Below are 14,108 nucleotides of genomic sequence, written 5' to 3'. Positions count from 1 at the left end.
AGGCCTTCCTAGTTATTATTTGTTGTTTTATTTCTCTTTTTAAAAACACCTATTGAGAACCCTGCATTGTACCGGAATAGTGTTCAGAGGGAAGTGGAGGAAATTCAGAGCATCAAAATTTGACTTAATAAACAAAAAACATCCTTATCTGTCCTTGGTTTGTGCAACCATGCGTTGGGCTCATTTGCTTGGGAAAAATAGGTGTTTTTACCACCCTTTCAAGCTTCAAAGAGCTTGGTTTCCATGCCCCAGGTCTTATGAGGTGGTGTGGATAAATGGATTGAAGCTTGTTTGAAGAGCAGAACAGTCCCGGCTGAGCTATGGCTATAGCTTATCAGCTAGCAAGTGCCATTTCATTGTGCCCATCATCAGTAGAGGAAATGGGTGGCTATCACAAATTTCATTGTTTTTGATTGTTCACAAATTTTTTTAAACTGAGACATCTCAGAAGTTGCATTGAAGATGAGAAAAGAGGTTTGTTCTCAGCCTTCAGAACTTTATGCTCCCACCCCAGTTTAACCAGAGTAGTAGTGTTTGCTAGGCAGGGTGTCAGAGCGCTGGCATTGCAAAGTGGTTGACTCTGGTTTGGTAAGAAGAATTTACTGACAACGGTATCGATTTGAAAAAGGAAAGTTTTATTAGAGCGAATGCTGCTGAAGAGTGTAGCGGGGCACCTCAGCAAGAGAGGACTGAGCGTGCTGTGGTGAATTTTCTTACGAGCATATATGGACCTTAAGGCGGGATCTTAAGGGTAGTTTGGACCAATGTTGGCCATGTAGGTCATGATAAATGATTACATTTGTAGACATTTTTGTGTCTCGATGTCAGCAAGGGTTGCTCAGTGAGTTTTGGCATACATGCATTCTGGAGATGTATAGAAATTCTAGTTACTTACAACATTTTTGAAAGAGAGCTGTAACCACATGCTAGGAAAGTTTAATGACTTCTAAATTCCTCAGATAGCATTCTGCCTCCAGATGGCCTGTTTGATGGTCACCAGGTGTCTTTGCTTGCTGCGTTATACTTCTAACCTCTGCCTCCCAGGCTCAAGTGATCTTCCCACCTCAGACTTCCAAGTAGCTGGGACCATAGGCGCTTGCCATTACGCCCAGCTGATTTTTTGTATTTTTGGTAGACAGGGTTTCACCGTTTTGCCCAGGCTGGAGATTTTAAGTCTTTTTGTTTTTTTTAATTGTTGTTGTTTGTTGGGACAACTAAGTTCCTCTTCAAAGACTCAACTTCCTGGTCATAAGTTGTAAGATTGTAAATCAACCCCATCCCCTTCTCCCCCCTGCCTTCTCCTTTTCTCACAAATCACACATTTACCCTATTTGGAAAAAGTTTAGGTCTAAGCCAACCCGGACCAGCTTAGATTGTGTGGTCCAACCCCAGCCAATAGGGGAAGGACACAGAAACAGAAACTGCATTAGAGATAAAACCCCTTCCTTCCTTTGTTTGATGTTCTCTTGCAATTGTGACAGCTGCGAGCAGCAGCCTTCTGCAGAAGTAAATTTGCCTTGCCAAGAAATTTTCTAAGTGTGAGTTTCTTTTGGCTACGCTGAGCACTTGTTTCCAACATTGTTGTTTTTCCAAAATGAAAGATTGTGAATCTAATGCATTAGAATTTTCAAAGTCTTCTTGAAAATCTTGTCCTTTTCTCTGTGTTTCATTTTTAAGATTAAATATGTAATATGAATAAAATGTGATTCTAAAATCAATTTTTAATCTAACCAAATTTACTAATTCTTGAAGTAAAGGAATTATTAATGAACATAAGAACTTATTAGTGTGGGCTCTTTAAAGCTGGACACAGGCTTGAATGTGTGTAACAGTGGGTGAAATTTTTGCAGTAAGAATATATATGGTACTCAAATTGTGTGAGTTCATAAACTTTTTTTTTTTTTTTAGATGTCTCAGAGCATGTCTTCAGTATCTTCAAGGCATTCTGAAAAGATAGCTATTAGAGAGTAAGTATTTTAGTTTTGTGTGTATTTTTCTGTGAAAAACATTTACTGAATTGTTAATGAAAATGTATTTCAGTGACAGTAATTCAGGTCCAGGTTCATTGAGCTGAGTGTTTTGCACTCAGTAGTAGTAGAAGTTTTTTATTGGAAAGCAGGATTTTTCTAAATTGTTATTCTGGAAACATTTAGATTGCCAAAACTTTCCTATTATAGCATTATGATTAACATAAATATCCTTGAAGCCTTTTCCTCCAGTTACCTTTTCAGCATGTGCTACCTCTTTTAAATCCCATTTATATCCTTAGTCTTGTTAATCTATATTGGAGAGTTTTGATTTGTTTTTAAGTTGCAATGTTTCCTCATTTTTAGTTTTTAGATTTCATTTTATTAATATTCTTCAAATTCATAATAAACAAATTGTCAATGAAAAAGTCAAACTCTGTAAAATATTTGAAGAGATTTATTCTGAGCCAAATATGAGTGACCATGGCCTGTGACACAGCCCTCAGGAGCCCCTGAGAACATGTGCCCAAGGTGGTCGGGATGATGGTGAGGGGGAAGCTTGGTTTCATACATTTTAGGGAGACTTGAGACATTGAAGATACAAGTTGGTTTGGTCCAGAAAGGTGGGACAAGTGAAAGCTGGGAGGGTAGCTTCCAAAGTATAGGTAGATTTTTAAAGTTTTCTGATTGGCAGTTGGTTGAAAGAGTTGTCAGTAGAAAGGAATGTCTAGGTTAAGATAAGAGGTTGTGGAGACCAAAGTTTTGTCATGCAGATGAAGCCTGCAGGTAGCAGGCTTGACAGATAATAGTTTGTAAATGTTTTTTATCAGGCTTAACCTCTGTGTTAGTGTTAAATTCTTGTTGACTTTTCCTGAATTCTAAAAGGGAAGAGGACATGATGACGCAAGTCCAACCCCTGCCTTTTGTCATGGCCTGAACCAGTCTTTCAGGTTAAATGTATTATAGGGCACTGGCCTAGGGGAGGAAGTTCATTCAGATGGTTGGTTGGGGGGACTTCAAATTTTATTTTTGGTTTACAGAATTTATCAGTTGAATGGTTTAATAATTTTCCTGCACTGTATTACCCCATAGTTAAAATTTTTCTTTAGCTTTGGTTATTTAAATGGAGCTCTGGAATAATAAAAGCATTGTTAGCAACTTATAAATAGTGTTCAGCCTTTTATCCTGACAGGAAGGTTGTGAAAGTTAAGACCCTTTATTTAACTTCTTGTATTTTATTTCTAAATTTCTAAATTTGTTGACCACATTTTTGGTTGTCAGGTATCTGTGATTCTGACTTTTCATGTCTCATTAAAATTTCATCTTCTCTCAGTGATTTGAAAGGGCTTGGTGGTGTCTGTTTTTACCAGCTGTATGTCATGTCGGTGGGCAGTTCATTAATTGTCTTTCAGAGACTAGAGAGAGAGAGGAGCTCCAAAAATACTGCCTCATAGAGGCCCCATCTCCCATCTCCCCATTTTAAGTTATTAGCTTTTGGCGTTTAGCCAAAACAGTGCCTGCCACATGGTAGTTAGGTAATCACTAACTATTTGTAGGGTCTTAATAAATAAAAGACATTAAAAGTTTCCCCAGCTGATTTTGATGATTTATTAGGTATAGGATCTACCAATTTAAATGATCTTGACAACTGAAAAATATGACATTGATTTTCAAGGCCTTTTGATGTTTTGAACAACAGTTCTAAAAAAGGCTGTAAAGAGACAAACACCACTTAAGCATGTAATTGGTTGTACCCACTTCTGTCTTTCCCTGTCTTCTTCTTTCAGGCTTATACCCCAAAACAGTAATATCTGTTGACTTGTTAGACCTAATTAAGCACCTGACTTCTGGACCTAGCTCAGTTGCTTTTTCTTGTAAATTGAAGAGCACTACGCTTGGAGACAAGATCTAATTTTTCTTTGACACTGTGACTGTATATGAGATGTCTCTCCGAATTTTTAGTGTGAAATGAAAGATTAGGAGAAAAAAAATCTTGCTATGACTGGATAAACTATAATGGGTGCTTTTTCTGCTTTTCATCCAGTTTCTTAACGTTAGATCATGGAAACTTTATTAAAGAAATTTTTGGTCTTTGACAGCCCCTGACATCATCCTTTGAATATCTGTGCATGACCAGCAGTCCCATTAGGACCTGGGCAGAATGCAAAAAGAGTATCATGTAAATGTGAAATTTAATATTGCATTAATATCTTAATATGTAGTTGATCATTAAGTATATATGCTAAGTTTTCAGAATGGGGGATTGAAAGTAACTGTAAGTCAATAAAATTGCATTTCTTTATCAGTTTTCAGGTGGGAGATTTGGTACTCATCATCCTAGACGAACGCCATGACAATTATGTGTTATTTACTGTTAGTCCTACTTTATATTTTCTACATTCAGAGTCTCTACCTGCCCTGGATCTCAAACCAGGTGAGGGTGGTAAGTGTCATTCCATGACTAAAATATAAACCTGGAATGGAGGAAATTATATAAGTAAAGTTTTTTTCCCCTGTTTAATTACATAAGAATTAAGTCACTAAGAGGGAACCCTGTGTAGTCTGCTTTTTTATAAAATCTATATTATCTAGATTATTTTCATGGATTCCATTTACAATTCAGAATTAAGGAGTGTAGCTTATACAAGGGACCAGTTGATCAGAATGTGCAGTGATTTGGACATCTCACAACCCTAGCAGTTGGATAATTATATTGTCAAAATTCTCATGTACAGACTATTCAAGATTAATGTATGCTTATTTGTTTATATAAAAGCATTTTTTTGGCAAAAAAGTTTTCTTAAATTATAAAATGTCTAGTCTATCCTATATCATCCTATGTTCCTACCTTGTTTATCATTATACTGTTCTATACCGTTATTTTTTTAAAAAAGGAAATAAGCTTTGTTAAAATATACCAAGTAACAGTGTCTATTATCTATTAGATTTTTAAAATACTAAAAAAGAACACAATAGATATCCTGGTATACTTAGCCTAAGTAGAATTACTTTTAACACTAAAACAAAGTAAGTCCATTTAGATTGATATTCCTAATCTAATTGGACTGACTCGCAACAAAGTCAAGTATCTATCTATATATTTATAGATAGATTTTTTTTTTTTTGAGACGGAGGCTTGCTCTGTCGCCTAGGCTAGAGTGCGGTGGCACGATCTCAGCTTACTGCAACCTCTGCCTCCCAGGTTCAAGCAATTCTCCTGCCTCAGCTTCCCAAGTAGCTGGAAATACAGGCGTGCGCCACCATGCCCAGCTAATTTTTGTATTTTTAGTAGAGACGGGTTTTTACCTGTTGGCTAGGCTGGTCTCAAAACTCCTGACCTCGTGATCTGCCTGTCTTGGGCTCCCAAAGTGCTGGGATTACAGGCTTGAGCCACCGCACCTGGCCTTTGTTTTCTTTAAGACAAGTTTTTGCTCTGTTACCCAGGCTGGAGTGCAGTGGCATGATCATTGGTCACTGTAGCCTTGAACTCCTGGGCGCAAGCAATCCTCCTGCCTCAGCCTCCTGAGTAGCTGGGACTAGGTACTATAGATGTGCACCAGCACTATGCCCATTTTTTTGTTTTGTTTTGTAGAGGCAGGGTCTCGCTTTGTTGACCAGGCTGGCAAATTCCTAGTCTTGAACTAGGCCACTTTCCCATGACAACTCCATCATGGCTATTTGTGGTTGGCTGTTTAGAGTATCCATGAAACAGTAATCATGTAACCATGCAAAATGAGAAGATAGCTAATAACTTACTATTTTTACTTAGTACTTTTTACCTTGAAAATAATGAACCTGATACTTCTTTTGTCTTTTATGGGGTTTTTTGTTTTTCAGTTGTTTAAACTTCTTATTTGAATATTATTTTTAAACTTAGAAAACGTTGCAAAGATTAATATAGTACAAAGAAAACCTATATTTCTTTACCCAGATTCATCTGCTATTAACATTTTACCCCACTTGCAATATCTCTTTATGTGTATGTATCTAATACATAAATATACACAAATGTGTGCACACTTTTTTCCCCCAGAACCGTATGATGGTAAGTTACATCTTAGCCCATTACCTTTCAACATTTCCATGTTCATTTTGAAGAGTTCAGTGTTTAAATCTGGGAAACATTAAAAAACTTTTTAAAAAATCCACACTGCCATTTTAAAGACTTTCGCAAGTACTACAGAAAAGAATTTATTTATTTGACAGTCTTAACCATGAATAACCTGCCCCCACCCTTCCTTTTTTCCTTTGAGGAATGCCAGTTGGGATCATGCTACCCCTGTGTTGTTGCTTTGGGAGAGTGCGGATTACCAGAGTGTTTTTATGCCTTCTGATAGTGGGGCTTATTATGACTCTTCTGGCATCATACAAGCATTTAGTTTTAGATGATTCTTTTTGTATGTTAGTAATTGGCTGTGAAGTGCTAGTTTACTCTTCAGAGAATTCACCACATACTATTGTCCAGGATCTTTTATGTTTCTGTCATGTGATCGTATTCTTCAGGTTCATTTCTGATTATTTATTAGGGATATCTTTCATGTATATCTTCCCAAATTATTTTTATGGAATAAAAATCCGTATGCCTTCTTTCAAAGGCTTTAGCCTAAACAAAATACAGACAGTTCCCAACTTATGGTAGTTCTACTTAAGATTTTTTGACTTTACCATGGTGTGAAAGTGATATACATTCATAGAAACCCTACTTTCAGTATCCATACAACCATTCTGTTTTTCACTTTTAGTATTCAATAAATTACGTGAGACATTCAACACTTTAAAATATGCTTTTTTTTAGATGATTTTGCCCAACTGTAGGCTAATGTAAATGTTCTGAGACTAGGCTAAGCTATGTTGTATGGTAGATTGGAAGTATTAAATGCATTTTCAACTTAGATATTTTCAATATAGGATGGGTTTAATCTGGACATAACCTTATCATAAGTTGAGAGGCATCTGTAGTTTATTGCCTGAATACTTTTGAAGTCAACTTTAATAAGACAGCTTCTTTTCTGATGAATTTAAAAAGAGAATGGGTACCACTTGGCTTGTCACATTTTGACTTTATGAGGACTAGGATTATCCTGTCTTCTCTCACATTTTTCAGCTTTCCTTCATTCACACAAGTACTGCCCTTCTAGAATTTTTTGGTTCTTAGCCCTTATTAGTTATTTATTGAGTACCAACTGTATACACACTGCTGTGCCAAGCACTGTGGCATAGGGATGTGAGAACTGTTCAGTTGCTGCCTTTGAGAACTTGTATTAAAAATACTGCCCATCAAAAATGAGTGTTTTGCTTTGAACCTATACATTTTGTTTGCTTAAAGAAATGGGAATGGTCATCTTTATTAGTTCTTTCAATAGATGGCACTATTGAGTTAGCCTAGAATTCCTAGATATTTGTTCATGATTTGTACTTAGATTATTAGTGTTTCCTGAACTGTTATTTCTGTGATTTGACATATCATGTACATTTAACGAGTAACAAGAGCTACACACACATTACTGGTTGAAAAGTAACATAAATTTAGTTTTGTAAATTGTTAAGCATTTCAGTGATTTCAGTAGTTTTTAAAGTCTTACATATTCTTCCACTCATGAGAGCTTTTTTAGTCTGTTTTAATTCTGGCAGTTATGTTTCCATGAATAATTATAATCATACTTTCAAAAAGAGATTAACTATTTAATTTCGTTAGCTTCAGGTGCATCTAGAAGACCCTGGGTACTTGGAAAAGTAATGGAAAAAGAATACTGTCAAGCCAAAAAGGTAAAAACGACATCATGTGATACTAAGCCTAGGAACTATAAAGAAGATTTTAATACTGCTTTATATAGAAATCATTACCACTGCTGTTCTTGGCCTTTATGCTCATTTGAGTTAGAGCTTGAATTTAATGAGAGTGAGTTTGAACTGGCAATTTATAAGTATTCATGCTGTCCTTAGATAGTAGAGATAGATTAACTACAACCTATCAACATATAATGGAAAACTACTACCAAGTCTGTGTTCTATGACTGTTAGGTTACTAGTGTAACTAATTTGCAAGAAAAAAAAATCCCTGTATAACTAGAGACAAAAAGGGAATTTTATTTATAAATACAGTTGATCTTTTATTATTTTCATACTCTACCCCCATTGAAGAAAGGTAGTGGAAAGTATTTGGTGGCTTAAATGGACTGATTGTATAACAGTATCAGTGCTCTAGAGTCAGTGAAATCTTCTGAGCATTCTTCCTGACTCACTGTAATTTGGGGCCTCAATGTACAAAACACGAATAGAACTTGAACCATATAGTATTGAGGTTTCTTTGATACTTAAAATAATGATGTATGGCTCACTTTGTATTATATTCTTTAGCAGTATCTACCAACTTTGTCTTTCCTATTCACTCAATATATTCTCTGTTGGTGAGGGGTAGATCTTACATAGTTTGATAAAGACCCCCACATCCCTCCAACCCCTCAGTACTCAGCAATGAGTAATATGATAGGAGGGTACTTGTGTGATGTGGTTTATTTTTTTTGTTTGTTTCTTTTTGTTTTTTTTGGGGGGGGGAGGTGGTGTGAGAGATGTGGTTTAATCACTCTAGTGATTCCATTTTTTCTTTCCCTCTTAGGCACAAAACAGATTTAAAGTTCCTTTGGGGACAAAGTTTTACAGAGTGAAAGCCGTATCATGGAATAAGAAAGTATAACTTATGGACAAAATTAATACATTCTATGACATTTTTTTCTGATTTGTCCTGCAGTGCTCATTCGTCACTCCAAAAACAGCAGGCCATCTTTTTATGCAAAAGTCAGCGTGACAGTATACTTCATTGGTGTACATCATTTACTTTTTAACTGGCTTCATTTTAGGAATAATAAATTCATCAAAATCCTTGGCTGAAATAAAATGGTTTTTGTTTTTTGGTTTTTTTCACCCAGACAACTCTAGAAATGCGGACCAAACTACTTCATTTTCTCAAAGGGCATACCTTGTGCATTGTGGCTTATGATGAGCCATATTAATTGCCTGTTAAATATACACTAGCTTGAACTTAGATGTTAAATGTTATTATTACCAGCATTTGTCCTTTTGTGAAATCAGTATCAGAATACTTGCACTCTTTAACACATTCTTTATAAAATGTATAAATTATTCAAAACTATTTAAAATAAAGAGGAGTGTTATTGCATGCCGATAATCATTTCGAGTTTGCCTCAGTAGATACTAAAGCAAATTGTTTCAGTTTTTTTAAATGCCCTTTGATGTTTAAAAAAAAAAAAAAAAGGAACTGTAATTTGATTGACTGATTTTAAGATCAGCCATAAATAATCAGCAATCTTCAAAAGCACTTTCAATGGATTGGTCATCTGGGTTCTAAAGGGAAGAGTCTGTGCTACTAACCATTTCAAATGCAGGCTCAAACCTTCCCAACATCTTTATGACTCTAGAATAATCATATTGATGAAATCGTAATTCATGGTTGAGTTTCAGAACAAAAGATATTCATTGCACATTAACCATTTAGAGGTCATTTAAATAACAAAATATTGTATTGTAAAAGAACTGTACAATTTTAAAACAATAAAGATTTGAACCTGTAAATGTGTGTGCCTTTTAAAGAAGGATACATTTTTAATATATTTGAGTGATTGCTGGGAAGTGTGAAAATATTGTTATGTATCATATCAAAGAGAAACATGTTTATTACAAAAATGTTCTTTAACTATATACTGTGTAACAGGGTAAACAGTGTTATGTAGAATAGAATTGTGTAAACTAGAGTTGCCATCGAGCAGAGTTATTTAAATGAGTTAGTTGAGTTGGATGAGAATTGTTTGAGGTTTGTTGCTAGAGAACAATAATAAAATAATTCTTTTTCAGAAAATATTTAATTTCTTCATAAAAATAAGTTAAATATTTTTTTAAATATGTATATCTAATAGTACAAAATGGAATAAACATCATAGTGTATAGAAAACTGAATTTGACAAGTTAATGAATAAATGAACAAATGATTTCACATGTTTCTATTTAATCTTTCCATGACATCTTTATGCAAAGACTGTTAAAGCAATAACTTTATATAGAGGGTGATTTTGTTAAGCAGATCTGGTTAGGTCAAAATGAATCTGCCAGGTAGGCCATTTTAACTTAATTGGTACCCTTCAAATTTCATATGTGGTCATTGTGCTGTGGAATTTTTGTGACACATGATATCAGATCAAATCATTATCTTATTAATATTGCTGTTGAAGATTGTTGCCTATAGTTTCCTTATATGCTGTTTGTCTTGTGATTGTTCACATGTGTCTTTATAAAGCACAAAAAAACAAATACTTTTCTTAGTTAAAAAGTTGAAGAGAAATGAAACTTGGAAATCTAAACTTGTCAACTGAATTATTAGCTTTGGGTAAAGGTGGTGTACCCTGATCTTTGGCATTAGGATACCTCACTTCCAGTTCTAGTTATAACTTTAATTTTAGGTGAGTTCCATAAACTCTGAACCTCAGTTTTCTCATGTCTAAAATGGGGTAATAACAGGACCTGCCTCAGAGGGTTATTTTGCAGATTAAATGAGAATTATAAGTGTAAGGTGCTTTAAACAATTTCAGGCATATGCTAAGCACTCAACGTGTGTTAGCTATTTATAAAGATTTCTTTATGTAATACAGTCAAACCTGTAAGGTACTATTCAGACTTGCATAGAAATGTAGATCCATTTATTACATAAGTGAAGATTTAAATCACATTTTACTGCAAGTAAACTTTAAGCACACATGAATTACATAGATTTAATTATTTTGGCAAAGGTGAGTGGATATACTAAGAACAAAATGAGCAAAAATCATGAACGGTCATTTTTATTGATTTTTTAAAATTGTCAAGGTACAAACACATGCACATCCTTTCCAAAAAATAATACACCCCAAGATCCGTGTCCTATTTCCCAAATTTTGCCACCTAGAGGCAATTACTTTTAATTGTAAAGACATTTGTATATGTAGTGCCAAATTACATGGCTATACTGACATTTTGATAAATCCATGTGCATTTTTAATTGACTTTCTCATATAAGATTTAGTTCTTTCATTACTTTCCCACTTCTGTCTTTCCTATATACTTTATTATGTTCTAGTTTGTTCATTAAGATTTGCATTATGAGGACTTAACTGTTCCCTGCTGAGCTAGGTCCTGAACGACGATTACGTTTTCTTGTACAGCCCACAAATTTTTATTTGAAGATTTTTTTTTTCTTATTGTGCTGTTACCTTGTAGTTATCATAGCTTCAGTATTTTCAGATGCAGATGCTGCTTCATATTTTAGTCTATCAAGCCACTTTTCTTAGACCGCCATTTTGGAACTGTTCTGTTTCAAACATCTGGTTGCTCTTTAAGCTATTTCATATTCTAGAACTTTCCTTAACATTTTTGTTAGGAAGCTGCATTTCATGGACTCTCATCTTTCTTACTAGAGGTTTTGATCAAGTGACTTCCTAGGAAAGAATTAGTGAAATAAATTTTCCGAACCGCTGTAAATAGGTTCATGATTGATAGTTTAACAGTGTCATTTTTTGGCAGACATTGTCTTGTGTCGTTTAGGGTATTGAGAAATCTAATACCATTTCATCTGTGCTCTTTTATAGATTATGTTTGATGATAATGTTTTGCAGTTCCCAACCCCAACCATTCTTGGTACTAGGCAGTCAGAGAACCCTGTCAACCTAGAGATGTATGTCCTGTAGCACTAGGGAAATTTTTTTTAGAAAATGTCTTTTTATATTATCTCCTACATTCTATTTAACTAATATTTTAGTGTCGTCTGGGAGTTTGCTCAATGTGTCTTTTAAGCCATGTCATTGAATTTTGTGTTGACAACTATAGCTTTAACTTCCAAGATTGCTGATCACCTTTTCATGAATCCTATGCATCTGTTCTTTTTTTAACTTGGAAGATACAAATTAGTGTTTTTTAATTTTTCTTATATTCTCTCTATTGTCTTCCATGGTTTTTTTTTTCTTGTTTAGTCTTTATTTCATGTTGGAAGTGTTCCTCAAATATCTTATGATCCTGGCTTATCTCCCCATATTCAAGAGTAGGGCATTAAACTGCTGAACTTTATTTTTAACCCCTTCCACCCTGTATCCAGAAAATAAGGAAGAATTATAGACTTATGATTTTAAACCTTTATGAAACCGTAGAAATCATCTAACCTAATCCTTTTTGTTTCATTTTTTATATTGAGATGAAATTCACATAAAGTTAGTCATTTGAAAATGAACAATATCAATACTTCATTTTTATGGCTAAATATTCCATTTCATATGTATGTCATATATATTTATAAAATATATCCCATAATCTGTTTATTCATTCACCTCTTCATGAACATTTAGGTTGTTTTTACCTTTTGGCTGTAGTTACTAGTGCTGCTATGAAAACACGTATGTACATGGGTACCTGTTTTCAATTCTTTTGGGTATGTCCTAAGAGGAGAATTGTTAGAAAGTATGGTAATACTATGTTTACCTTTCTGAAGAACAGCCAAATTGTTTCCAACAGTGGCTGAACCATTTTACACTCCCACCAGCAATGTATAAGGGCTCCAACTTTTTCATATGCTTGCTATCACTTCTTGTTCTTTAAAAAAAAAAAAAGAAGAAAAAATCATGGCCATTTTAGTGAGTGTTACTTGCTTGTGGGTCATTTGTGTGTCTTCACTGGAGAAATACCTATTCAGGCTCTTGGCCTGTTTTTTAGTTTGTCTTGTTTTACTACTGACTTGTAAGAGTTCTTTATATTTTCTGGATGCTAAACTCATGATTTAGAAGTATTTTATCTTTTGTAGGTTGTCTTATTAAATCTCCTTTGATGCACAGAAGTTTTTAATTTTGATAAAGTTCAAGTTACCTGTTTTTTCCTTTTTTGCTTGTGCTTTTAGTGTCACAAGAATCCATTGCCAAATCCAAGGTTATAAAGATTTACTTACGTATTTTCTTCTAAGAATTTTATAGTATTCTCTTTTATATTTAGGTTGTTGATCCATTTTGAGTTAATTTTTGTGTATGATGTGAGGTAGAGATCCAAATTCATTCTCTTGCTTGTGGCTATCCAGTAATCTCAGCACCACTTGAAGAGACTATGCTTATAAAGAATGATAGTGTTTTTATTACTGTAGCTTTGTAATAAATTTTGAAATCTGAAAGTATGAATTCAACTTTTTTCCCCAAGATTGTTTTGGCTATTAGGGGTTCCATCACATTCAATATGAATTTTAGGGTTGGTATTTTTCCATTTTGGAAAAAAAGTCATTGGTGTTTCGATAGGGCTTGCATTCAGTCTGTGGCTCACATTGGGGGGATGTTGACATCTTAACAATATTAAGTCTACCATCCATGAACAAAATATTTTTCCACTTGTGTCTAATTTTTTTCACCAAAATTTATAGTTTTAAATGTAGAGGCCTTTTACCACTGTGGTCAAATTTATTCCTAGGTATTTTGTTCTTTTTGATGCTGTTATGAATGAAATTGTTTTCTTAATTTCCTTATATTATTCATTGCTTGGGTAAAGAAACATAACTGATTTTGTGTGTTGATCTTGTACTCTGAAACTTGCTGAATTTATTAACTCTACCATTTGTGTGTATATGTGTCATGTATTCTTTGGGATTTTCAGATTATCTACAAACTCAAATAGTTGTACATCTTCCTTTTCGGTTTGGATGCCTTTTATTTCTTTTTCTTGCCTTATTTCTCTGGCTAAAATTTCAATAGTGTGTCAAACAGATGGTGAAAATGTACATCCTTATCTTGTTCCTGATCTTACAGAAAAAGCTTTTAGTCTTTCACCATAACAATACAACGATAGCTTGGATTTTTCACATATGATCTTTTAGTTGAAGATGTTTTCTTCTATTTTAAGTTTGTTGAGTGTTGTTGTCATCTTTTTCTATCATGAAAAAAGTTGAATTTTGTCAAATGCTTTTCCTGCCTAAATTGAGATGATTATGTGGGACTTTTTTCTGTTAGTGTAATATGTCAATTGATTTTTGTATGTTGACTCATCCTTGCATTCTGTGAATAGATCGCACTTGGTCATTATATTATCCTTTTGATATGCTGCTGAACTCAGTTTGCTAGTATTTTGTACAGG

The 14,108-nt window shown here is 34.3% G+C and overlaps 1 protein-coding gene across 9 annotated transcripts in view; it reads left to right on the top strand.

The window, feature by feature from the left end:
• RB1CC1 (RB1 inducible coiled-coil 1) overlaps nt 1-9,975 on the top strand; it is a 92,895-nt gene extending 82,920 nt beyond the window's left edge. The window contains exons 21-24 of one of the 9 annotated variants that reach the window (XM_030794899.1): nt 1,909-1,967; nt 4,274-4,401; nt 7,669-7,733; nt 8,716-9,975. In XM_030794899.1, the coding sequence (XP_030650759.1) occupies nt 1,909-1,967; nt 4,274-4,401; nt 7,669-7,733; nt 8,716-8,772 (309 nt within the window). In that variant the 3' untranslated portion in view covers nt 8,773-9,975. Of the gene's footprint in view, nt 1-1,908; nt 1,968-4,273; nt 4,411-7,662; nt 7,734-8,583 lie in introns of all 9 variants that reach the window. The other 8 variants (XM_030794895.1, XM_030794898.1, XM_030794894.1 and 5 more) reach the window with 8 other exon arrangements.
• Nucleotides 9,976-14,108: the final 4,133 nt, after the last annotated feature.

The sequence above is a fragment of the Nomascus leucogenys genome, chromosome 16, assembly GCF_006542625.1.
Source record: "Nomascus leucogenys isolate Asia chromosome 16, Asia_NLE_v1, whole genome shotgun sequence".
NCBI classification, from domain to species: domain Eukaryota; kingdom Metazoa; phylum Chordata; class Mammalia; order Primates; family Hylobatidae; genus Nomascus; species Nomascus leucogenys.
The sequence above is the reverse complement of the archived record's forward strand: the minus strand, read 5'-3'. Positions and strand labels throughout refer to the sequence as shown.